We start from the raw sequence: 24,001 nt of genomic DNA on the forward strand, positions 1-24,001 counted from the left end.
TGTGTGTGTGTGTGTGTGTGTGTGTGTGTGTGTGTGTGTGTGTGTGTGTGTGTGTGTGTGTGTGTGTGTGTTCAGGACCATAAAGGAGAATGTGTGTGTGTCTCTGCAGGATGACAGCATGGAGAACAACATGAAGATGGAGGTGTCAGGTAAACTGAGGACACACTTCAACACAGCACCAAAGCCCAGCACAACCACAGCAGGAGTGTCAGTCATCATGGTGAGGAACAAGACATTCACTATCACAACCCATTATTTGTTTTCTGGTCCCATACACACATTGTTTTACTCCATATACACAACAGCACTCAGTCACGACCCTCTACTCTCTACCAACTACTCTCTATTTTCTGGTCCCATTATCCATACACACATTGTGTATCTCCATATACACAACAGCACTCAGTCACGACCCTCTACTCTCTACCAACTACTCTCTATTTTCTGGTCCCATTATCCATACACACATTGTGTATCTCCATATACACAACAGCACTCAGTCACGACCCTCTACTCTCTACCAACTACTCTCTATTTTCTGGTCCCATTATCCATACACACATTGTGTATCTCCATATACACAACAGCACTCAGTCACGACCCTCTACTCTCTACCAACTACTCTCTATTTTCTGGTCACGTTTCCAATACACACATTGTGTATCTCCATATACTTTCTTTCATCTGAACTCTCTGTATTCCACCATCTGTCGTACATTGACACCCCAGAGTCCTCGTCTGTAGATTCTTGATATTTGCAGAAATGTTCAACCATGGCCTGATTCACTTGCCATCAGTCGTTTTCTGAAGGAACCAAAAACAAAGCTAAAAGAAGCTTTCTGATTTTATTTGATTGGCATCCGCTTATATTTCAAGATTGATTGGAAACCAACATGATCTGTAACAAATGTTAGTCAATTCAGCACTACACCTACTCACTTTCAAACAAACAATAACCATTTTCACATCTAGTACTATTAATCAGTTGGTTACATAAGAGTTTGATCTAAAAGAACATGAGAGATTATCTGACAGGAAAGCTAAGAAATGGACAACTTCTGTTCATGTAATCATATCACCGAGGGCTTTAAGAGAGCAACATTTATTCAAAAAGCTTTCCCCTGGGATTACACATGGATAAATCCATCCATTCATCATCTTCTCTCTAAAACACGTTTTCATCTGTGTGGTGCAAATGTCGTGTTTTAGTGTTGACGCAGTGTTCTCAGTGACTCCAGAGTACATTGGTCTGAAGAGATACATCCTTAGTCATATCCTACCATCCTCTTTTTCCCACAAGCCTATGCACCTCCTGGCACAGTTATGTAACTTCCTGTTGTGGGTGGTGAACTTCCTCTCCATCTGCCGCACACTTCTGGTCACATCACCTCCCCTCTCTGGTCCACTTGGGGGTCTATTGAGCTGGAGCTGGCCTGCGAATACACGACCAATATAGCATAGGTCTGTCAATGGATGCATCTCAATTAGATCCCCCCTCATCTCCTTCCCTGGTCCTGAAGGAGACAATGAGAGGAAGCCTCTCTAGACTATTGAGATGCACACATGCTGTCTGCTTCCACCTGGGTCCAGTATACCCACTGCAGCAGTAGAAGGGGATTAACATGGGCTAAGGGGTGCGTAAGGGTTCATTTGGGACTGCCCCTGACTCGGGGTTAAACCTCATTTTGTTGTAAATCTCCCTTGACAGTTTGAGGTGTAAAGGAGATCCCCGCGCCCCTCCTGCTCATCCCACTCCCTCCTCCCAACTCATCCCAGGACCACAGGGGAAGCTTTGGAGCTGAGTGCAGGGTACCGATCTCCCCCGTCCTCCACTCTCTCCCCCTCTGCCAGCTCCAATAATGCCTCTCTATAACAGAATGATCTGGGCAGAATAACTCAGTAAATCTCTGCAGTGGCCTTGAATCAGTTTGCATGGCTGCTCTGCCCCCTCGTGTAATTTGCCTAAGCTCCCCTCTCCTCCTCCAATGGGGCTTCTTTTATTTTCTCTCTCTCTCACACTCATCCTCCACTTTTATCTCTCTCATAACCATCTTCATCAATCAACTCGTCTCTGTGTGGACTGACTTTGTTGACTGTGATGTCACTGCTGTGTTGAGAGTTGTTGTCTGAGTTAGATTTGTACATGTTATTGTAGTCTGTGTTGTTTTTGGCTGGCTGGGTGGTTATTTGGCATGCTAACTAACTAGGCCTAAGAGAAGCCCTCATTGCTTCTGCTGAACTAATTTTTAATTTGCCCCCGTCTCTGTCACTCATCCAAAGTAGTGCTCTTATAGTTAATGCCCCTACAATAACCTGGGGACATTAAATGTCGATGGCAATTTTACAATATATTTGATGTCTTTGTAAAGCCATGATCCTACTCCTACATGCATTGGCCATGTCTAAGGCAGGTTGACATTTATTGTCATGAATCTTGCCCTGGAGGCAGAACTGAGCAATTTCTGCTAGATGGGCCAGCTGCAAAACAAAAATGAGCTTTTTGGTCTTAATTTAAGGATAGGGTTAGGAATTAAGGTTAGCAGTGGGGTTAAGGTTAGGTTTAAAATGAGATTATATTACTTTGTTGTTGTGCCAGCTAGTGGCCACACGGCAGAGCTGCCCCCAGAACAAGATTCATGACAAAACATTTCAACCTGCTGTCCTGGCCCTTTGGATACATTACAGTTTTATCTCCTGATAATTTTTCAGTTGAGCTCTACCACCACCTTGTGGTCAAACATTTAAACTGCACTACTGTACTGGATGAGAGAGACAGATGAAAATTGCTAATATTGCCTTGGATTTAACATTGAACAGTACTCCCCAGAAGTTAAGATTTCTAAAATCATGTCATTGAGCTTACCAGCATCCTGAGAGATGATTGTCATAGCAGACTTTAGGCTAATCAATTCCAAGCCTGGAGAGCCACACAACTGGTTGAATCAACGTTGTTTCCACGTCATATCAATGAAATTCTATTGAACCAACGTGTAATAGACGTTGAATTGACGTCTGTGCCCAGTGGGACCCCACTGCTTCTTTTTATTTAGACCTTGGAAACCAGGTGAGTAGTGGACTCTGGCTAACCAATGGCATGAACTGATCACTTAGCTACCAGGGACAGAGGAAAACCAGCAGTGCTGCGGTACACCAGAGCAGGAATCAAACAGGCCTGCTTTCTGTGTCTCCTCTAATGTTGTTGAGCTGTGAGTAAGACTAGTCTCTGTCCCCTCTGCTTCCTCCCCGCCCCCTCCACCCCTCCACAACACGCCCACATTGCCACCCTCTGAATTAGCTCCAAGGCAATGGTATGTACTAACACTGAAGGCTACGCTTCTTCACTGCTTCTTCACTGCTTCTTCACTGCTTCTTCACTGCTTCTTCACTGCTTCTTCACTGCTTCTTCACTGACGCCACGAAGACTCACTCAGATAAGGGAACATGGGAAATCTTGATGCCTTCTGATTGTTACGTAGTTATTATTGTTATTATTATTATTATTATTATTATTATAGCAATCCAAATGATCGAGTTGGTTTGAGTTGTGATGAAGCAAAATTTCTTCAGCACAATTTCTCATTTTCCCTTAAACTGCATGTTGAGCATTGATGATATGATTTGCTGTCTTGTTGGGTCAGTCTAATGTGAAGGGTCTGTCTACTACTGTGAAGGGTCTGTCACTGTAAAATCATCCCATCTATGGATGTTTCTGTCCATATATATATATATATATTTTGACCTACTGTGTTTAATAATATATAGAAATGTTACTCCATGGACCTTACTGTCAGAGATCAGTGAGGTTGAACGTCATCTTGGGGCAGTTTTCTCTTCCCATTATATATTGACCCACTGTTCTTTATTTCTGTCTCTCCCTACCTGTTTGGTTCTGTTGTATTGTACCAAAGGTGAGTGTCGGTCTGACTTTCTTTCCCTCAACCCTGACCCCTCACCCCTGACCTCTCCCAGAACACAGCTCTAGATAAGAAGATGATCCAGCTGACTCGTCGCAGCCAGAGGCCCACAGCACCACCTCCGCCCCCACCACTGCCTGGGAAGAAAGTAGTCCCTCCTGCAGCCATGCCAGTCAAGCAAGCCTCACCCAACACCAAACACCAACACCCAACACCAGTCTCAACCAACACCAAGCTGGCATCACCCACCAAGCCTGCCCTCCCAGAGGAGGAACCCAAGAGTCCTCTGACTGATGTGCCTGTATCCCCTCCCATCTCTCCTTCAACACCTACCAGACCCGTTACCTCTCCCTCTGTCCCTGTCTCTCCTTCCTCTCCTACCAGACCCGTTACCTCTCCCTCTGTCCCTGTCTCTCCTTCCTCTCCTACCAAGCCTAACGTCTCTATCTATCCTACCTCCCCTACCAGGCCCAGCAACTCTCCCTCTCCTTCCTCTCCTACTAAACCTGTTATCTCTCCCTCTCCTTCCTCACCTACCAAACATGATATCTCTCCCTCTTCAACAACCAAACCTGTTATCGCGCCCTCTCCTTCCTCTCCCTCTTCAACTACCAAACCTGTTATCGCACCCTCTCCTTCCTCTCCCTCTTCACCTACCAAACCTGTTATCTCTCCCTCTTCACCTACCAAACCTGTTATCGCATCCTCTCCTTCCTCTCCCTCTCCCTCTTCACCTACCAAACCTGTTATCTCTCCCTCTTCACCTACCAAACCTGTTATCTCTCCCTCTTCACCTACCAAACCTGTTATCGCTCCCTCTCCTTCCTCACCTACCAAACATGATATCTCTCCCTCATCAACTACCAAACCTGTTATCGCGCCCTCTCCTTCCTCTCCCTCTCCCTCTTCACCTACCAAACCTGTCATCTCTCCCTCTTCACCTACCAAACCTGTCATCTCTCCCTCTTCACCTACCAAACCTGTTATCTCTCCCCTCTTCACCTACCAAACCTGTTATCTCTCCCTCTCCTTCCTCTCCCTCTTCACCTACCAAACTCCAAATGTCCCCTTCTCTTTCCTCTCCAACCAAGCTCCATGTCTGTGCCTTCCCTGGGGCCTCTCATATGCCAGTTACTTGCCCCTCTGCCTCATCACCTTCCAAACGCAAAGCCTCCCCCTCTCCCCCTGCCCCTCTCTCTCCCTCCTCTCCTCCCTCTCTTTTTACCTGCCCCTCTCCCTCTGCCCCTTTGTCTCCCTCTGCCTTTCCCAGCTCTCCCTCACCCCTGACCTGCTCCTCTCCCTCCTCTCCCACCCCTCCATCACCCCTGGTGGGCATTGACGTTGAAGCTGCTGCTACTGCCAGAGAGCTGTGAGAAAGAATGATGGATGAGAAGACTGGCTGCTGGACCATGGTCTAATTTGTACCTTTCCAGCCCCCTTACCTCCACGCGCCATATCCCCAGACCAATGATTCGCATGTAGGGGGCTAGATACAGATAGAACCTCCATCCCCAGTAACAGTATAACAGCTGATGTCCACTGCTGTATCGTTCCTAGGCTCCCAAGCAGCAAATGGCAAAAAAAAACAAGCAAAATGGCTCCTACAACCTACAATACAATCTCTGTAGAAACCCATCATATCCACGCTCCAAGAGGGAAGTTGAGGTGTTTTGTACATTTTGGTTGATTTTGTATATACAGTATGTGTGTATTTATATATGAGTGATATGGAGAAAACAGAGCGAGACCTGGCTAGTTAGTGTGTGTGGTTTCAGACAGGGTTTTCTGGAATGACTTCTGATCATGTTTTATTTATTGTCTGTGGTTGGCTGGTAGACACACACATGTTGATTATGGGTAGATGTGTATTATTTGGCGTGCTTGTTGTCTGTTGTAAGATAAACTGCTACTGTAGATGTGTATATAGTATGACAGACACGAGGCACCAGAATGAAAGTTGAAGGTTTGTTTGCTTTCTTCTCTTGCCTGTTTATCATTGGTCCGCTATGGAGCCTGTAGTGTTTAACTGCTGAACACCAAAAGAGAAACGCAACAGAGTAGAAGATGAACGTGTCAATGAGGAGAGGTGTGCCTGTGAAAATAGCTGTCAGATCAGGGGTGTGTTCAGGGCGGCAGGTAGCCTAGCGTTTTGAGAGTTTTTGGCCAGTAACCGAAAGGTCACTGGTTCAAATCCCCGAGCCAACTAGGTGACAAATCTGTCGATGTGCTCTTGAGCAAGTCACTTAACCCTAATTGCTCCTGTAAGTCGCTCTGGATAAGAGCATCTGCTAAATGACTACAATGTAAATGTTCATCAGGCACAAAACGGAAGAAAACAGACAAACAGGAAGGGTCTTCCTGGACATGTCCTGTAAGAAACATTTGCCCTCCGTTGCGAAACGTTTTTCATTGTGTGCCCTAATGAACCTGACCCAGTAGTTAGATTCTTTTTCTGAAACCAGCTGACAGGAAACACTGGGAGCTCTATCCCCTCATATACTCATTTATCAGTCCAGATTTACTGGATAATAACGTGAGGCTGTTCCACTTTGCTGTTGTCTTTGTCTGTAATGGTAATGCACTTGTTTTAAAGTCCATGTTTAAGTCTCAAATCGCACCCTATTCCCTATATAGTGCACTACATTTGAGCAGGGCCCATAGGGGTTGGGGAATAGGGTACCATTTGGGATGCAGCCTGTATCTCTTTACCTAGCCTACTGCATGCAGTTGGTTAGTTTAACCCTTCGGATATTGATAATGGCTCCGATGCACAGCACTACTACTCCAAGGGGCTTTAATTGCATGCCATGTTCCTCCCTCTGCCTCCCCACTCTCTCTCACACACGTCAAGCTGGTACTATTGTACGTATAGTAGCTGTTCTGTTGTGTAATGTTTAGTCAAACTACACTGTCATCATCATAATGCTTTTTTTATTGCAGTTTTAGTCTGGATACTTGTATGAAAATTACATTTCAAACAGGAAAAACACTCCAGTCAGCTTTGGCCAACAGTTTTAGTCTGTGCATTTTGCCACTGTGACTCCCTTTATCATTATGTATTAGCAGCACATCGGAGAACTTCAAACGCAATAAAAAGTATTCTAATCAGTGTTTTAAAAAAGTTATTTCTTTGACATTGTTTTTGATTGTGTGAAAACACCTATGTTGTTAAAGGTAGAAATCAGATATTATAAGCCACTCACAACGAGGTAAAGTGACCATCAGCTGGGCTCCCTGCCTGTGCCATTAAACCCCTACAACTCATCCAGAACGCCGCAGCCCGTCTGGTGTTCAACCTTCCCAAGTTCTCTCACGTCACCCCGCTCCTCCGCTCTCTCCACTGGCTTCCAGTTGAAGCTCGCATCCGCTACAAGACCATGGTGCTTGCCTACGGAGCTGTGAGGGGAACGGCACCTCAGTACCTCCAGGCTCTGATCAGGCCCTACACCCAAACAAGGGCACTGCGTTCATCCACCTCTGGCCTGCTCGCCTCCCTACCACTGAGGAAGTACAGTTCCCGCTCAGCCCAGTCAAAACTGTTCGCTGCTCTGGCCCCCCAATGGTGGAACAAACTCCCTCACGACGCCAGGACAGCGGAGTCAATCACCACCTTCCGGAGACACCTGAAACCCCACCTCTTTAAGGAATACCTAGGATAGGATAAAGTAATCCTTCTCACCCCCCCCTTAAAAGATTTAGATGCACTATTGTAAAGTGGCTGTTCCACTGGATGTCATAAGATGAATGCACCAATTTGTAAGTCGCTCTGGATAAGAGCGTCTGCTAAATGACTTAAATGTAATGTAAATGTAATCAGCGCCCTCCTGTGGACAATATCTGAAGCAACAACATGGCCTAAGTCCAACCATTAGCCAATGAAAACAACTATTTGATGACGTGTTTTGCTCCAGACCTATCCGGGTGAATCAGATCTACTGAGCCAATCACCAGGATAGAAACAGTTACCAGATCTAGCTCTAACATTGAGCCTATGGGGAACCAAGCTAGGGACCAACAGACTCCCATAACCCCCTGCTCTGCAAGTCACAGTGATGGCAGCACCTGCACTGTGTTGGGGGGTTTGCCACATGGAGAGCAGCAAGCAGGTCCTGGTGAAGACTCCAACCGTCATCTCTTAAAGGGAAGTTTGCACAATATATTGATGATATTCCCTCTAAACAGTCTTTATATACTTCTAGTTTTACAATTTGAATAAACCTAAGCCAAAACCATAGAGATATAGCATTCATCTTTTCTATCTGTGCCATTATAGGGTCTGTGACAGCCTCAATGGCGCTGCCCATGCTATCTCCATTTTGTAGTCAATGTTCTTTTTCGCAATTGGCTGATCCCGCCCGATGACCCGGTTGGACATGACTCCAACAGGGTCACCAGGATCAGCCAATGAAGTCCCACCCAGTCAACTACATTAAAATTGTGGAAGCCCTCAATGATACTACCCATGCTAATATGGCCTTTATCATTACCTATGGGTTAAACCTACCTACCTAGGCCTTGACTGCGGCCAGGAAAAAGCTTCTGTGAACGATGTGGTTAGTGCAACTCCACCCCTGGCTACATTCCAGTCTAAGTTCAGAAAAAGCGAGTTCAAATAACAGTTCAATTGAAGACAAGACGTCTCAAGTTAAAAAATTCAATTTTATTTGTCAGAACTCATCACGCGTCAAAAACACTCATTCCAAATTGATTGACAAAATATTGAGCGATACATAGAAAATACAGTAGTAGCCATTTCATTGTAATGGTAACCACACCAAGCGTAGATCAAACCAACACGGAATGTTTCTCTCTATGAGCAAGCATTGTATTGGAGGAACCACATCGGGTGTTCCAACCCTGCACCAAAACACCTGATTCAATTCAGTTTGGACCTGAAGGCCCATAATTAGGTAGAATCGGGTATTGTAAAGCTGGGCTTGAACCAAAAAGTGCACACCCTTTGGCTGTCCAGGACCGGGGCTGTCTGTGGTCTGGTTTAACCAGTGAATATTCACCGTGACACAAAGACAGACTGACAAGTCCCTCATTTCGCTGCACCTCTCTTTGCCAAGATGAGATACTTTGATTGATCCTAGCATGGTTTGGGCACTGTGTCGATCGCTAATATGATACAGTATATGCTTAAGTACTGCAAATGCCTCAGTAGAGGAGGAAAAGCTAAGTTATACAAAGAAGCACATCATGGCTACGTCGGCCATTTGGAATGGATTCCTTTCCTCGTCCCGTCTCCTTCATGTAAAGTTCTGATAGGTGATGAGGAAAGTACGCCATTTTACAAAATTAGGACGTAGCCTATGACATTTGTTTCTACTGACAGACATATTATTCATCAGTATGGTTACAGTACATACATAAAGCTAATGATCGTCATGACAACACTCGGATACAAACTAATCACACCGGCAGTCATCTTGTTACTATGATGACTGTCTGATACACATATGACAACTGGTGACAAGTCTTTGTGCAGTGTACGCCACCATCAGGACAGCAGAGGAATATCTCATGCACAGGAAGGCAAGATCTGTCCATTTCCACAGAGGTGTGGTACAAACATTTAAATAGAATATATTCCCTCTCAAGTCATGAACACAAAGGACTTACTGAACTTCCCGCTCGATCGCCACACAAACTTATATTTTATTTCCCTGTATTTCCACACAGTAGCAAAAAGAGCATGAAAAAAAGGATATTAATGACCGAAATAATGATTATATCTCCATGTTTCACACCTATTGAAAATAATCACTCACCCCTAAGTACACAAATATATGGATTCTTAAGACAATAGATGCAAATATACTTTTCTACCTACTTCCACTTTGAACCCTTATTTTCCTCTGCTTGAGATGAAAATAGACTCTTAACAAGCTAAAAATAGATTTGTAACCATAGGTATATAACCCCACCCTAAGATATTATATGAAATTGTCGATATGCCTACAAAATATAGCAATGCCCTTTTTTAAAAAATAGTTTGCTTCTTTCGACAGAATGACAGTTTTTCTTCTCTTAAGATACATTCAGGATATCAATATGTATTGAGTAGTGCCTTAGTACATCGAGCGACAGGATTGCAGTAGGTAGGTCCCACGTTAACCAGATTCTCAGGGATCGTTGTTGCGTGGTCCTGCCTCAGTATCTGGTCTGGTACTCGTGGTGCCACCTGTTGAAGTCGTTGTAGAACAGGACGATACTACCAGACGCCATGCCGGTTATGATGCACCTAGGAGAGGACAGCCGAGAGGGAGTGTTGAGTTAAGGCTCATACATGTAGACAGAACATGATGTACTTTTACTAAGGCCGTAAAGTAGGTCTGTCATTATACTGTGAATAACACCAAGGTCTTCATCTGGGTATTCTAGATCGGGAAGATTTTTATTTCCCATCTGATGATAGTTACTACAAGCCCACACATCTGAAGATGGTATTAATCATTAGTCCGTATTTTCATTATTTCTTCCTATGTGCTAAAACTTCATACCATACAACACCTATGTGAGTGAAGATTACAGCGTCAGAGTCCAGATGTGTATGTTACCTTTGGTCGTTGGACATGGCCATGGAGCGGATGCCTGCGTCACAGCCAGGGTAGGTGAACATCTGTTTGAGGTTGTGAACCTGCCAGACAGACAGAACTCCCCCGTCTCCCCCCGTCAGCAGGTACTGTCCGTCCCGACTCAGCAGCATGGCCTGACGGGAGAGGAGAAACAGCACCACTTTGACTGACAGGAGACGTTATGTACAAGACAATAGGGAACATTCCTGTATTACTGTTCTATTGCATTGCCAACGAGGCTGTCGGCGCCCTCCTGTGGACAACGTCATGACCTGCAACCACCACTGGAGGGCGCTAATACATAGAGATTCGGATGGGATGTGTAACTCCCTCACACCACACCAGAGCTGACCACTATCATAAAGCATAATGAACATGGGCTTATTGACCAGTGAGGAATCCTGTCGCCATATTGACGTCTGCAATTTGTCCAATAGAGCGAGGTGTCTACAACAACTCCTTAATCAACCAAAGCTTCATCAGTATAGGCTTTGTGGTGTGGTCCGATTTAGTGACCGAGTCTAGGACACCGGTGACTTCACCACCTACCTCACTGTGTGCTATTTCAATCACAGTCTCTGTGAGCACTTCCTGCACCAAGCGAGAGAGGCACAGTGGCAACCAGATATTTCACTAAATTCATGTGGCGAGCAGCACAGCACAGAACAGCAGTCCATCCACCTGAACTGCTACAAGGCACGGCTCCCCACAGGCAAAGTGGAGAGAGATTTATTCTGCTCATCTGGTTTTCCTGTGCACTTATGGGCTGTGTTACACTTAATGAGTTCCCAAGGGAAACGGGGATACACTACGGCCCAACACTAAACTTCTGTGTTGGGGTATATTTATACATACAGTATATAGTTGGAAATTGAAGCCAGTCGGAGGCATCAATCACGAGGTAACGAACGCTGATGAGATGACAAGGAAATGTTGTAAGTAATAACTAGTGTAAGTTAGCCTAATTAGCGGTTTCACATTAACATACTGTATGTTAGATGGGATGCAGCTATTTCAGTCACAGCTGGCTTAGAAAGATTAGAAGAGAAGTGCAATTACCGGATGGAAGATTAAACAAAAACATTCATCATCCAAGCCATATGTGGGGCAGCCGGCAGAGTCTATTTCAAATACTAAATATTTGAAATGAACAAAACTTAAGTTTTGAATTTAACACAAATTGGCACATTTCCTGGCAATCAGTTTAGCTGATTTTGTCATACAAACTCAAGTAAATCTAAAGTTGTGTTAGATGCTTATACCACCACTATAACTAATATAATGGATCATTTAACAATCTAAAGTTGTGTTAGATGCTTATACCACCACTATATATAATATAATGGATCATTTAACCATCTAAATGTTTAACAAAGACAGTCGTTGCACATTCAAAATGGGGAAATGTCTACCATATAAGAAAAATGTCTTTAGCTAGCCTGACTGCTCCCAATGGAGTTGATCACTGGTTGCAGATATGCAGTACGTACGTACAGACAGAGAGCCTTTGCCCTGTACAGTCTTTGGCCTCTTCTTATGAGCCACAGGGAAGATGTCCAGTCAACTGCAGTATCAGAAGACCTGGTAGTCTGAACTAATGCACTGACCCTCTCTCTCACACACACACACACACACACACACACACACACACACACACACACACACACACACACACACACACACACACACACAGAACTTTTTCTGATACATGACCTCAACTCATAAGCATGAACAAAGACAGTAGTTGCTCATTCTAAATGGGGGGAAATTGAAGTAGCCTTCTAGTAACTTGACAGTAGACTGTGTGAAGTGTTACTCCATCCAGCCTCTGGCACTGATGATGTACTTACTGGTGTTGATGTAGCCCTCTATGGCTAGGCCTAGTACATCACCCACTGTGTGCTGCTGGGGGGTTTGGAGACCTGGCAGACGACTCAGCCAGACACAGGTAGGAGGCTGTTCCCAGACAGAATAAATCTGCCACTGTGATTGGGAGGCCAGACAAAATGGTCACTAGAGCAAAGATGGCAGACAAGACTCTGGTATCTGAAGGATGACTTCAGAGCCAAGAAGCCAGAGAACCATTACAGAGCCACATGCTCAGTACTTGCATTAGTATAAAATACTAGAATTTCCCATTAAGTTGAGCACATAATATAGCTCAGTACTTGCATTTATTTTATAGTCTTGTTTGCAAATCTTTCTCTAGGGTGCCAATAATGTTGGACCTGACAGTATATTTTATATGCTAAATATTTCAAATGAACACAACTTATTTAGAACTTAACCCAACTCTTCACATTTCCTGGCAATCAGTTTAGCTTATTTCGTGATTCCAACTCAAGTCAATCTAAAGTTGTGTTAGATGCTTATACCACCACTATAACTAATATAATGGATCATTTAACAATCTAAAGTTGTGTTAGATGCTTATACCACCACTATAACTAATATAATGGATCATTTAACAATCTAAAGTTGTGTTAGATGCTTATACCACCACTATAACTAATATAATGGATCATTTAACAATCTAAAGTTGTGTTAGATGCTTATACCACCACTATAACTAATATAATGGATCATTTAACAATCTAAAGTTGTGTTAGATGCTTATACCACCACTATAACTAATATAATGGATCATTTAACAATCTAAAGTTGTGTTAGATGCTTATACCACCACTATAACTAATATAATGGATCATTTAACCATCTAAATGTTTAACAAAGACAGTCGTTGCACATTCAAAAGAGGGAGAAATGTTTTCCCAATAAGCCAAAGGTCACTCTAGCTAGCCTGACTGCTCCCGATGGACTTGAAGTGATAACTGGTTGTAGATATACAGTACAGGTACACACAAACAACCTCCGGCCTCTTTTTATGAGCCACAGGGTAGATGTCCAGTGAACGGACCACTGCTGACATTAAACTGCAGTATCAGAAGACCTGGTAGTCTGAACTAATGCACTGACTCATACTCGCGCATATACACATACACACACACACACACATATACACACTCGAGCGGACACACGAGCCACACAGTCACTCAGGCACACACACTGACAACGGGACTGAAGGATCAATCTTTCCAGAGCATTTTGTTAGATCGCCATCCAAGAGGACTGGGAAAGGATTCTGGGAAAGGAGTATGGCTGTGGGGTGATCGGGGGAGGGAGGGGTGGGGGATGTCATTCTGTTTAGATTTGTTTGATATCTGTGTAATTGCGTCCTTTATCTTGCCATATAAAGCCCCGTAGCAATTTTTGTCAGTTAATCTGACACTATTGATTAAGAGAACAGGCATTTAGATCAGCATCATTTAGGATTAACTCAACAAAGGAAAATTTTGTTCTAATATTGTTTGCCAAAATGGCTCTCAGTATTTCAGGAATGACCCATTATATTCACAGAACTAGTGGCAGCAGTCCCAAACTGAACAAACTGTTCTGATTCATGACCTCAATTCATAAGCATGAACTAACTTGACAGTTACTCTCTTTCAATTGTTCCTCCATGTAGACTCCATCCAGCCTCTGGCACTGATGATGTACTTGCTGGTGTTGATGTAGCCTTCTATGGCTAGGCCTAGTACATCACCCACTGTGTGCTGCTGGGGGGTTGGAGACCTGGCAGACTACTCAGCCAGACACAGGTAGGAGGTTGATCCAGGACAGAATAAAAATCAGCCACTCTGCGACTGGGAGGCCAAACAAGATGGCCACCGTCTCCACAGGAGCCAAGATTGTCGACGTGACTCAGGTGTCTGAAGGATGACTTCAGAGCCTGGCAATGATGCCAGGGAGAACTATTATAGAAGTTCCTGCTTTCTGTGGAGAGCGAAGGGGAATGTGAAGGTCAAAAGGGAATGTGAAGAGTTAGGTGGGATTCAGTGTCGTCTGCTCAAGGTAAAAGCTGAATTTATGGTGCTGTTCATTCTAGCAGTTACATGGACACGGAGAAGACAATAAACACAATCTGCTAGAATGGTTACTTACACTGTCTGAGTTATATTAGTGGGGCTAAGACTGTAATCCATTCAGCATGGCCTCAACTCAACTGCGCTGGATGAATCTGCTATCAGAGAACCAGCCAGGAGAGAGGTTGTTGCTGAGAGTTACAACTCTCTTTACCCTCCAACGCAACTATTGCCATATTCTAAATGGGATAAATGACATCAGTTTTTGAAATCATAATCTAATCTGCTGCTGTGTTGTGGCTTTACATTTATAGCATGGGTGTTTTTTTAATGGAAGCCTCTCCAACATAATCCAGGTGGAGTTGGGCATTCCCCAGGGCAGCTGTCTAGGCCCCTTACTTGTTATAATCTTTACTAATTACCTGGCACTGGCTCTGAATAAATCTTGTGTGTCTATGTTGGCTGATGACGCAACATTCTACACATCAGCTACTACAGCAAGTGAAATCACTGCAGCATTTAACAAAGAGCTGCAGTCAGTTTTAAAATGGGTGGCAAGTAATAAGCTAAATATTTTTAAAAGCATTGTATTTGGGACAAATCATTCACTAAACCCTTAACTAAATCTTGTAATGAGTAATGTGGAAATTTAGCAAATTGAGGAGACTAAATTGCTTGGTGTAAGCCTGGATTGTAAGCTGACATGGTCCAAAGATATTGATGCAATGGTAGCTAAGATGGGGAGAGATCTGTCCGTAATAAAGCGTTGCTCTGCCTTCTTGGCATCGCTATCAACAAAAGTCCTACATGCACTAGTTTTGTCACACCTGGACTACTGCCCAGTCATACAGGTGGGGGACATAGGCACATGTCTGGCCCTTAAATGTACACTGAGAGCTAACATCAATGACATGCATGTCTATCTCTCCCGGCTCAAAGTAGATGAAAGATTGACTGCATCACTACTTTCGTTTGTGAGAGGTATTGACAAGTTGAAAGCACTGAGCTGTCTGTTTACATTTACATTTACATTTAAGTCATTTAGCAGACGCTCTTATCCAGAGCAACTTACAAATTGGTGCATTCACCTTATGACATCCAGTGGAACAACCACTTTACAATAGTGCATCTAAATATTTTAAGGGGGGAAGGGGGGGTGAGAAGGATTACTTTATCCTATCCTAGGTATTCCTTAAAGAGGTGGGGTTTCAGGTGTCTCCGAAAGGTGGTGATTGACTCCGCTGTCCTGGCGTCGTGAGGGAGTTTGTTCCACCATTGGGGAGCCAGAGCAGCGAACAGTTTTGACTGAGCTGAGCGGGAACTGTACTTCCTCAGTGGTAGGGAGGCGAGCAACTAGCACACAGACACCCATGCATACCCGACAAGACATGCCACCAGGGGTCTCTTCACAGTCCCCAAGTCCAAAACGAACTCAGGAAAACACACAGTACTACACAGAGCCATGACTGCATGGAACTCTGTAACTTTAACATAAACATAAAAATACACCTTATGGAACAATGCGGACTATGAGGACACACACACACACACACACACACACACACACACACACACACACACACACACACACACACACACACACACACACACACACACACACACACACACACACACATATTTTAGATATGTAGTGGTGTAATAATGTTAATGTACTGTTTTATTTTAGTCATCATTTGTTTGGCAGGACCTAATGGGGATCCATAATAAATACCAATACAAAAATAGGCTGCAGTTATTAACATACCCAGTCACATTCACGCTGCATGCACACATAAGCACTTGTGCACCCACACACACAAAAATCTACACACACACACACACACACACACACACACACACACACACACACACACACACACACACACACACACACACACACACACACACACACACACACACACACACACACACACACACACACACACACACACACACACACACACACACACACACAGGGACAAGACTACTGTAAGGGGACACCTTGGGCCAGGACAAACATTTATTTATCCCGGAGTCCTGCTGTGCGGTGGGACGCAGCGCTAGCTGAAGATTGATACTGGTGTCTAGTGCAGTGCATTAAACACCCCGTCCAGGCCTCATACTGAGACGAGGGGGGGAGCTGCTCTCACAGAGCTACCCTGAGATGTGAAGACTGCCCTGATTCTGTCTGACGTGGCAGGAATTTACAACGCCCAGCAGGGGAGAGACGCACAACGGCCCAGGAATGGCTAGCGGTTTATGTACATGAATAGAACGGGCTGGGGAGTACACTAAGGGGATCTGGAAAAACCTACAACTGTGCTGGATCAGACAGCAACTAACTGTCTATCAGCGAGTCATTGTGATCTGATAGATAAAGACCAACAGTTTATATATATGAGAAAAGGAGGCTGGCTACACTATTGGCAAAACTGTTGTAGGTAACAAAATAGTGGTGGATAAAATGTGAAAACTAATCTTCATAACAGCTATTTGGAGGATACTCTGATCTGGATCTCACCAACCTAATCATCAGTAGAATCTGAAACACTACAGTAGAAACTCATTATAAACTTCTAAGGTCATCCATTTAATAACCTTTCCTATTCAGCAGCATGTGATTTCAATATAATCAACACCAACTCAATACCAGACTTGCTCTGCCAATAAATTCTGATTCAATCTGCTTATTGGAAACAAATGGGTGGGGGGGTGTAGGTATGTATATAGCTCAGTAATCAGTCCTGGTGCTATGGCTGTGACTGGGTGACAGGGGCAGAGTACAGCTGGCTCAAATGGGAAGCAGGTGTGCCTATGAGGGGCTGGGTTACATTTCCCAGGCCCATCGGAAACAGGGGGAAAGGGAAACTGGCCAAAGAGCGGGGGCCATTTTGTGACACCGTAGCTGTGAGGCAGGAAATGTGAAATGTGGGAATGTGTCGTGTGGTGCCTGAGGGTTGTTAATGGGGCTCGGACTGGGAGAATGTCTGCCCTCCTGCTATGTTGAACCAGCACTAAGACCTGATAGGACTCGACACGGGAGCCCAGGATCAAAGAGACTTGTCTGGATCGGAGGAGAGGAGAGGTTGGAGGAGAAATGGAAGGAAAGAGCCTTTGACCTAGTACTTCCTAGGCTAGAAGTGTGTGTATGAGGGGTTTGTAGATGTGTGTGTTTGTAGATGCGTGTGTGCGTGAGGGGTTTGTAGATGGGTATGCCCTGAGGCAGACAGGCCTCAGACCACGGAGCTGGCCTTTAATCAGAGAGCAGACCACTGGCATGATGAAGCACAGAAACTTCCCCAGACCAGTAGAACAGGACAGAGAGAGTCTTGATGAAGGTTGAAATGTGTGTACACTAGGCTTTCCAACAAAACATTCAAACTGTTAGAAGCTTAATGAAATGACTTTGTCCCTCAATATCAGTGGGTTCCTTTACCCTGATGTTCTCCTCCACCTCCATGTGTCCCAGCAGCTTTCCGTTGATGGAGAAGAAGCAGAAGTGTCCCTTGTTGTAGTAGACTACGGCGTGGCCCTCTGTAGAGGACTGGATGAGACGGGGCTGCACGCAACCCTCCGGGCCCTCCAGGGTCCGCAGCAGGTCCCCATTCATGGAATGGATCAGACACGGGCCCTCTGTGAGTGGAGGAACATAGAAGTTACTAACCAGGGACTGATTTCCAATGATTCACTCAAGGGTTTTCATCATAATGACATTATAACATGGTCATTTCTTCTTCTAAATCCAAAGCGACTCACAGACGTGTCTACATTGACCGTATAAAGTTGTTCAGTATGAAAGTGTTCACTGTTCTGATATTCATATTGTCAGTGTGACCAAGATCTAAGCTACTTTGAACCCAGTCTGTAGCAAGAGGCCTCAGTTGATCCACACACACATACTCACCTCTGCAGCCACTGATGACCAGTCCCAACTCGGCACACACACTGGCGCAGGTCACCTCACAGTCATGACCCGTCAGAATGGCTCTGGGCGTCACAAACTCAGCTGGGGAAAAACACACGTGGAAATCAGCTGTGGGCATGTACATTTTACAGCCACTAGAGGGCGGTAAATCCACAAACATTTTCCTATAAGTCATAATGTCTCAGAATGTGATGCTTGGAATATTCAAAGTGGAAGACCCACTTTATGGTCATGCATTTCACCACATAGAAATGAAAATTCAGAAATGAATGGCAACATGTTGTCAGAGTATGTGCTCCGGCTATAAAACAATGCAGAGTGATTCTGACGAGCTCTCATCATAACCGTCAGTGGTTTTAGCCACTGGGTGTGGGGTGGTTGTGAGAATTGGTCCTTATTTAAGAGTGGCTATGTGGTGGACTCTGACATCACTGGAACTAGAGCATAGTAGCTGCCATTTATTCTAGACCCAGACCAGACACACTCCCAACTCACCCCCACCCCTCTCAGCAAACAGACAGGACTCTGGCGATAGCATCTCCGCTCTCTCTCTCCAACACTTGTCACTAACAGTCTCCCTCTTCCTTTAATACACTGTACTCCCCCAGAAGAGCCTAATCCAGATGCCTCCAGACAAGAGACTGGGCTCTGACACCGTCCTTTAGGAGATGAGGAGGAGAGAGAGAAGAGAAAGAGATGTGCCAAAAAGAGCAGCCCATCATTCACGTGCGTTGGGCTGAGCCATCAGAGACAAGACCCCAAAACAAGAGTTCTGCTCTGGGTTAGCTCCAACCAATCAACACCTGTCCTGCCAATACTGGTACTGCCCAGTGTTGGATATACCACAATGGTGACCACTACATCAGTCAGTGATTAAACTTGTTAAGTAAATACAGCCAACAGACATGCACTGCAGAGTAGACAGAGAAGAGTCAAACCTCCCTCCCTCCCTCTATCCCTTCCTGCCTCCCTCCCTCTCTCTCTCTTTCTCTCCCTCTCTCTCTCTGAGGGATGTTAAAGTCTGTCTGCCACTTTGTGGTGCTTTACAGGAGCCAGGTTGCTGCACTGATAATATTGGTGTTTAACAGGGGGTCCCAGCTGACCCCTGCTCCCTTTGATGTGGGGTGAGAGGTCAGAGGTCATAGTAAAGCTGCTAAAGCACTGTACCACAGTCAGTCCCACACTGCAGTTCATTAGGAGGTCACTATCAGACAGAGGGCGTCTCAACGCCACGTCTCGCACGGTGCCCTGGGTCTTCTCAAACAGAGGAGAGGACGGGGTCAAGTTCAACTACAGCAGGAGACAGACCGACAGACAGCACTTCAAGAAGGAAGTCATAGAAATGGAAAAGCTAGAATGGACATGGTTGTTAAATACCGAATTGTTTTACATGGGAGCCACCTATAGCATATGATGTTACTTTGCTGAGGATTGGAACAGCACATTCTGAGGAGTGATGTTGGAGAGAACACACCTAGAAGATAGCTGACTATGTTCACCATTGATGTTGTAGTGAACACACCTAGGAGATATCTGACTATGTTAACCATTGATGTTGGAGAGAACACACCTAGAAGATAGCTGACTATGTTAACCATTGATGTTGTAGTGAACACACCTAGGAGATATCTGACTATGTTAACCATTGATGTTGTAGGCAACACACCTAGAAGATAGCTGACTATGTTCACCATTGATGTTGTAGGGAACACACCTAGGAGATAGCTGACTATGTTCACCATTGATGTTGTAGGGAACACACCTAGGAGATATCTGACTATGTTAACCATTGATGTTGTAGGGAACACACCTAGGAGATATCTGACTATGTTAACCATTGATGTTGTAGGGAACACACCTAGGAGATATCTGACTATGTTAACCATTGATGTTGTAGGGAACACACCTAGGAGATATCTGACTATGTTAACCATTGATGTTGTAGGGAACACACCTAGGAGATATCTGACTATGTTAACCATTGATGTTGTAGTGAACACACCTAGGAGATATCTGACTATGTTAACCATTGATGTTGTAGGGAACACACCTAGGAGATATCTGACTATGTTAACCATTGATGTTGTAGGGAACACACCTAGGAGATAGCTGACTATGTTAACCATTGATGTTGTAGGGAACACACCTAGGAGATATCTGACTATGTTAACCATTGATGTTGTAGTGAACACACCTAGGAGATATCTGACTATGTTAACCATTGATGTTGTAGTGAACACACCTAGGAGATATCTGACTATGTTAACCATTGATGTTGTAGTGAACACACCTAGGAGATATCTGACTATGTTAACCATTGATGTTGTAGGGAACACACCTAGGAGATATCTGACTATGTTAACCATTGATGTTGTAGGGAACACACCTAGGAGATATCTGACTATGTTAACCATTGATGTTGTAGGGAACACACCTAGGAGATATCTGACTATGTTAACCATTGATGTTGTAGGGAACACACCTAGGAGATATCTGACTATGTTAACCATTGATGTTGTAGGGAACACACCTAGGAGATCGCTGACTATGTTCACTAGCCCTTTTCCCACTATATAGCCATTGTGCAAATTAACAAGCGTTGGAATAAATTTGAGTATTTTGACTGCACATTTAACAACTTCACTCCGCAATTGAATTAGACTTTGGTTAAGTTTAACTCAATACACATAAATGACTGACTCCTGAACTTTCTGGAGTAAAAACACAATGTGTGTAAATCTTTCATTAGACTCCTCTGATACACTAACTGCCTTCAGCTTGGTGGGAAGTAACCCTAAACACAGTAAAGGCAGAACGTTATGTACCTCCACTGACCTCCCCTGTAAAGTAAAAAGGCTCCTGGTATGATGGACAACCCCTTTAAGTTCATTTCAGTGAAGTATTTTAACGGCTTTTAAAGGCCCAGACAGGCACCCTGACAACTTTCCAACTACGTTCCACCATGCTGACACTGTGGCCACACCAGACCAACAGGTCATGATCTCTCCATGTATAGATTTCATTAAGTTAACTGTCAAACACCCTAAACGTCAGAAACTCTGATTTATGTCCTACAATGGCGAGGATTAAAGCGTGATGTCGGATTTTGCCTGTGGAAGATCAATAAAACTGATATATTGGTGTATCGTTTAACCTTTTGAGCTGCTCACCACCATTTGGTTTGCATTAGGCAGACATCTGATTACAATATAATACATAAAACCAACACTGCTAACGTACGTGTGTGTGTAGACTGAAAATAGTATCACTTACCTGGGGAAAGAGAAGTGTGTGTGTGTGTGTACTGAGAAGGGTATCATTTACCTGGGGAAAGAGTGTGTTGCCTGTGTGTTGGTGTGTATGTGTGTGTGTGTGTATGTAGATTTTTGTGTGTGTGGGTGCACAAGTGCTTATGTGTGCATGCAGCGTGAATGTGACTGGGTATGTTAATAACTGCAGCCTATTTTTGTATTGGTATTTATTATGGATCCCCATTAGGTCCTGCCAAACAAATGATGACTAAAATAAAACAGTACATTAACATTATTACACCACTACATATCTAAAATATGTGTGTAGAGAGTGTTCTGGCGAATGTGTGTGTGTGTGTGTGTGTGTGTGTGTGTGTGTGTGTGTGTGTGTGTGTGTGTGTGTGTGTGTGTGTGTGTGTGTGTGTGTGTGTGTGTGTGTGTGTGTGTGTGTGTGTGTGTGTGTACTGAGAAGGGTATCATTTACCTGGGGAAAGAGAAATGTGTGTGTGTGTTCTGAGAAGGGTATCATATTTACCTGGGGAAAGATAAATGTGTGTGTGTGTGTGTGTGTGTGTGTACTGAGAAGGGTATCATTTACCTGGGGAAAGATAAATGTGTGTGTGTGTGTGTGTGTGTGTGTGTGTGTGTGTGTGTGTGTGTGTGTGTGTGTGTGTGTGTGTGTGTGTGTGTGTGTGTGTGTGTGTGTGTGTGTGTGTGTGTGTGTACTGAGAAGGGTATCATATTTACCTGGGGAAAGAGAAATGTGTGTGTGTGTACTGAGAAGGGTATCATTTACCTGGGGAAAGAGAAATGTGTGTGTGTAAATGCTTAGAGAGAAAAAAATATATAATTACAGCTGTTGTTCACTGAATGATTATCTAGAGGCTACTTCTTAAATGTATCTTTATTAAAAAGTCATGGTTTAAAATGTGGGGGGGACGACCCATAAACCTGTGTGTTCTACCGTTGAGCCACCAGAGATCAGTATAGTCTGCAGAATCCACTCCCACTGTGCATGCACTCTACTGCTCTTCACTCACTCACAGAGAAGAGTGTACGGATCAGGCACTGATTGTGTAGATGTGTGTGTGTGTGTGTGTGTGTGTGTGTGTGTGTGTGTGTGTGTGTGTGTGTGTGTGTGTGTGTGTGTGTGTGTGTGTGTGTGTGTGTGTGTGTGTGTGTGTGTGTGTGTGTGTGTGTGTGTGTGTGTGTGTGTGTGTGTGTGTGTGTGTGTGTGTGTGTGTGTGTGTGTGTGTGTGTGTGTGTGTGTGTGTGTGTGTGTGTGTGTGTGCAAATGAAACATTTGGATACTGCAGACACATTTGGCACCGAGAAGGCTAATTTGTGTCAGCCAGCAGCTAAACAGGAACTAGCTTGTGTGTCTGTGTGTGTGTGTTTGGGGTCTGAACTTGAAAGCACTGTGTTTGGCCGGAGAATAAAGGAATCTCTGGTGTGTGTGTTCGTTCGTGCCCTATGGTTAGCAGACCCTGATGCGGTCTAGAGCAATGGAGCATCATATTGTGGTGGTGGGCCGGACTGATTAAAGTACTGCTGCTAAAACTCACTGCTGCACCATGCAGAATCTGGCAGGCTGGAGAAGAACAGATGCACACACACTCAGAGACCGACACAGAGAGACCGACACAGAGACACCGACACAGAGAGACCGACACAGAGAGACCGACACAGAGAGACCGACACAGAGAGACCGACACAGAGAGACCGACACAGAGAGACCGACACAGAGAGACCGACACAGAGAGACCGACACAGAGAGACCGACACAGAGAGACCGACACAGAGAGACCGACACAGAGAGACCGACACAGAGAGACCGACACAGAGAGACACAGAGAGACCGACACAGAGAGACCGAGACAGAGAGACCGAGACAGAGAGACCGAGACAGAGAGACCGACACAGAGAGACCGACACAGAGAGACCGACACAGAGAGACCGACACAGAGAGACCGACACAGAGAGACCGACACAGAGAGACCGACACAGAGAGACCGAGACAGAGAGACCGAGACAGAGAGACCGAGACAGAGATACCGAGACAGAGACCAACAGAGAGAGAGAGACAGAGAGACCGAGACAGAGACCAACAGAGAGAGAGAGACAGAGAGACCGAGACAGACAGAGAGAGAGAGAGACAGAGAGACCGAGACAGACAGAGAGAGAGAGAGACAGAGACACCGAGACAAAGTGATATCAAAGTGGTATTATGTTTATAAATATTTTTTTACAAATGAAAAGCTGAAATGCCTTGAGTCAATAGGTATTCAAGCCCTTTGTTATGGCAAGCCTAAATTAGTTCAGTAGTAGAAATGCTTAAAAAGTCACAATAAGTTGCATGGACTTAGTGTTCTTCCGGCGCCGACAGAGATGGCCGCCTCGCTTCGCG

At 44.6% G+C, this 24,001-nt stretch overlaps 2 protein-coding genes across 11 annotated transcripts in view; one reads left to right on the plus strand and one right to left on the minus strand.

Moving 5' to 3' along the window:
* The window catches only part of LOC124012357 (serine/threonine-protein kinase DCLK2-like), a 109,500-nt gene extending 102,276 nt beyond the window's left edge, over window positions 1-7,224 (plus strand). For 3 of the 7 annotated variants that reach the window (XM_046325885.1, XM_046325881.1, XM_046325882.1), the window contains exons 16-17: window positions 110-220; window positions 3,970-7,224. In XM_046325885.1, the coding sequence (XP_046181841.1) occupies window positions 110-220; window positions 3,970-5,253 (1,395 nt within the window). In that variant the 3' untranslated portion in view covers window positions 5,254-7,224. Of the gene's footprint in view, window positions 1-109; window positions 221-1,708; window positions 1,810-3,111; window positions 3,207-3,295; window positions 3,309-3,969 lie in introns of all 7 variants that reach the window. The other 4 variants (XR_006834714.1, XM_046325884.1, XM_046325886.1 and 1 more) reach the window with 4 other exon arrangements.
* A 1,330-nt stretch (window positions 7,225-8,554) lies between these two features.
* The window catches only part of LOC124012069 (lipopolysaccharide-responsive and beige-like anchor protein), a 419,063-nt gene continuing 403,616 nt past the window's right edge, over window positions 8,555-24,001 (minus strand). For all 4 annotated transcript variants that reach the window (XM_046325448.1, XM_046325446.1, XM_046325447.1 and 1 more), the window contains 4 exons: window positions 18,323-18,424; window positions 17,855-18,051; window positions 10,478-10,629; window positions 8,555-10,161 (listed from right to left, as the gene is read on the minus strand). In XM_046325448.1, coding sequence (XP_046181404.1) covers window positions 10,071-10,161; window positions 10,478-10,629; window positions 17,855-18,051; window positions 18,323-18,424 — 542 coding nt within the window. In that variant the 3' untranslated portion in view covers window positions 8,555-10,070. The remainder of the gene's footprint in view (window positions 10,162-10,477; window positions 10,630-17,854; window positions 18,052-18,322; window positions 18,425-24,001) is intronic.

Source organism: Oncorhynchus gorbuscha, linkage group LG24 (assembly GCF_021184085.1).
Source record: "Oncorhynchus gorbuscha isolate QuinsamMale2020 ecotype Even-year linkage group LG24, OgorEven_v1.0, whole genome shotgun sequence".
Classification (NCBI taxonomy): Eukaryota; Metazoa; Chordata; class Actinopteri; order Salmoniformes; family Salmonidae; genus Oncorhynchus; species Oncorhynchus gorbuscha.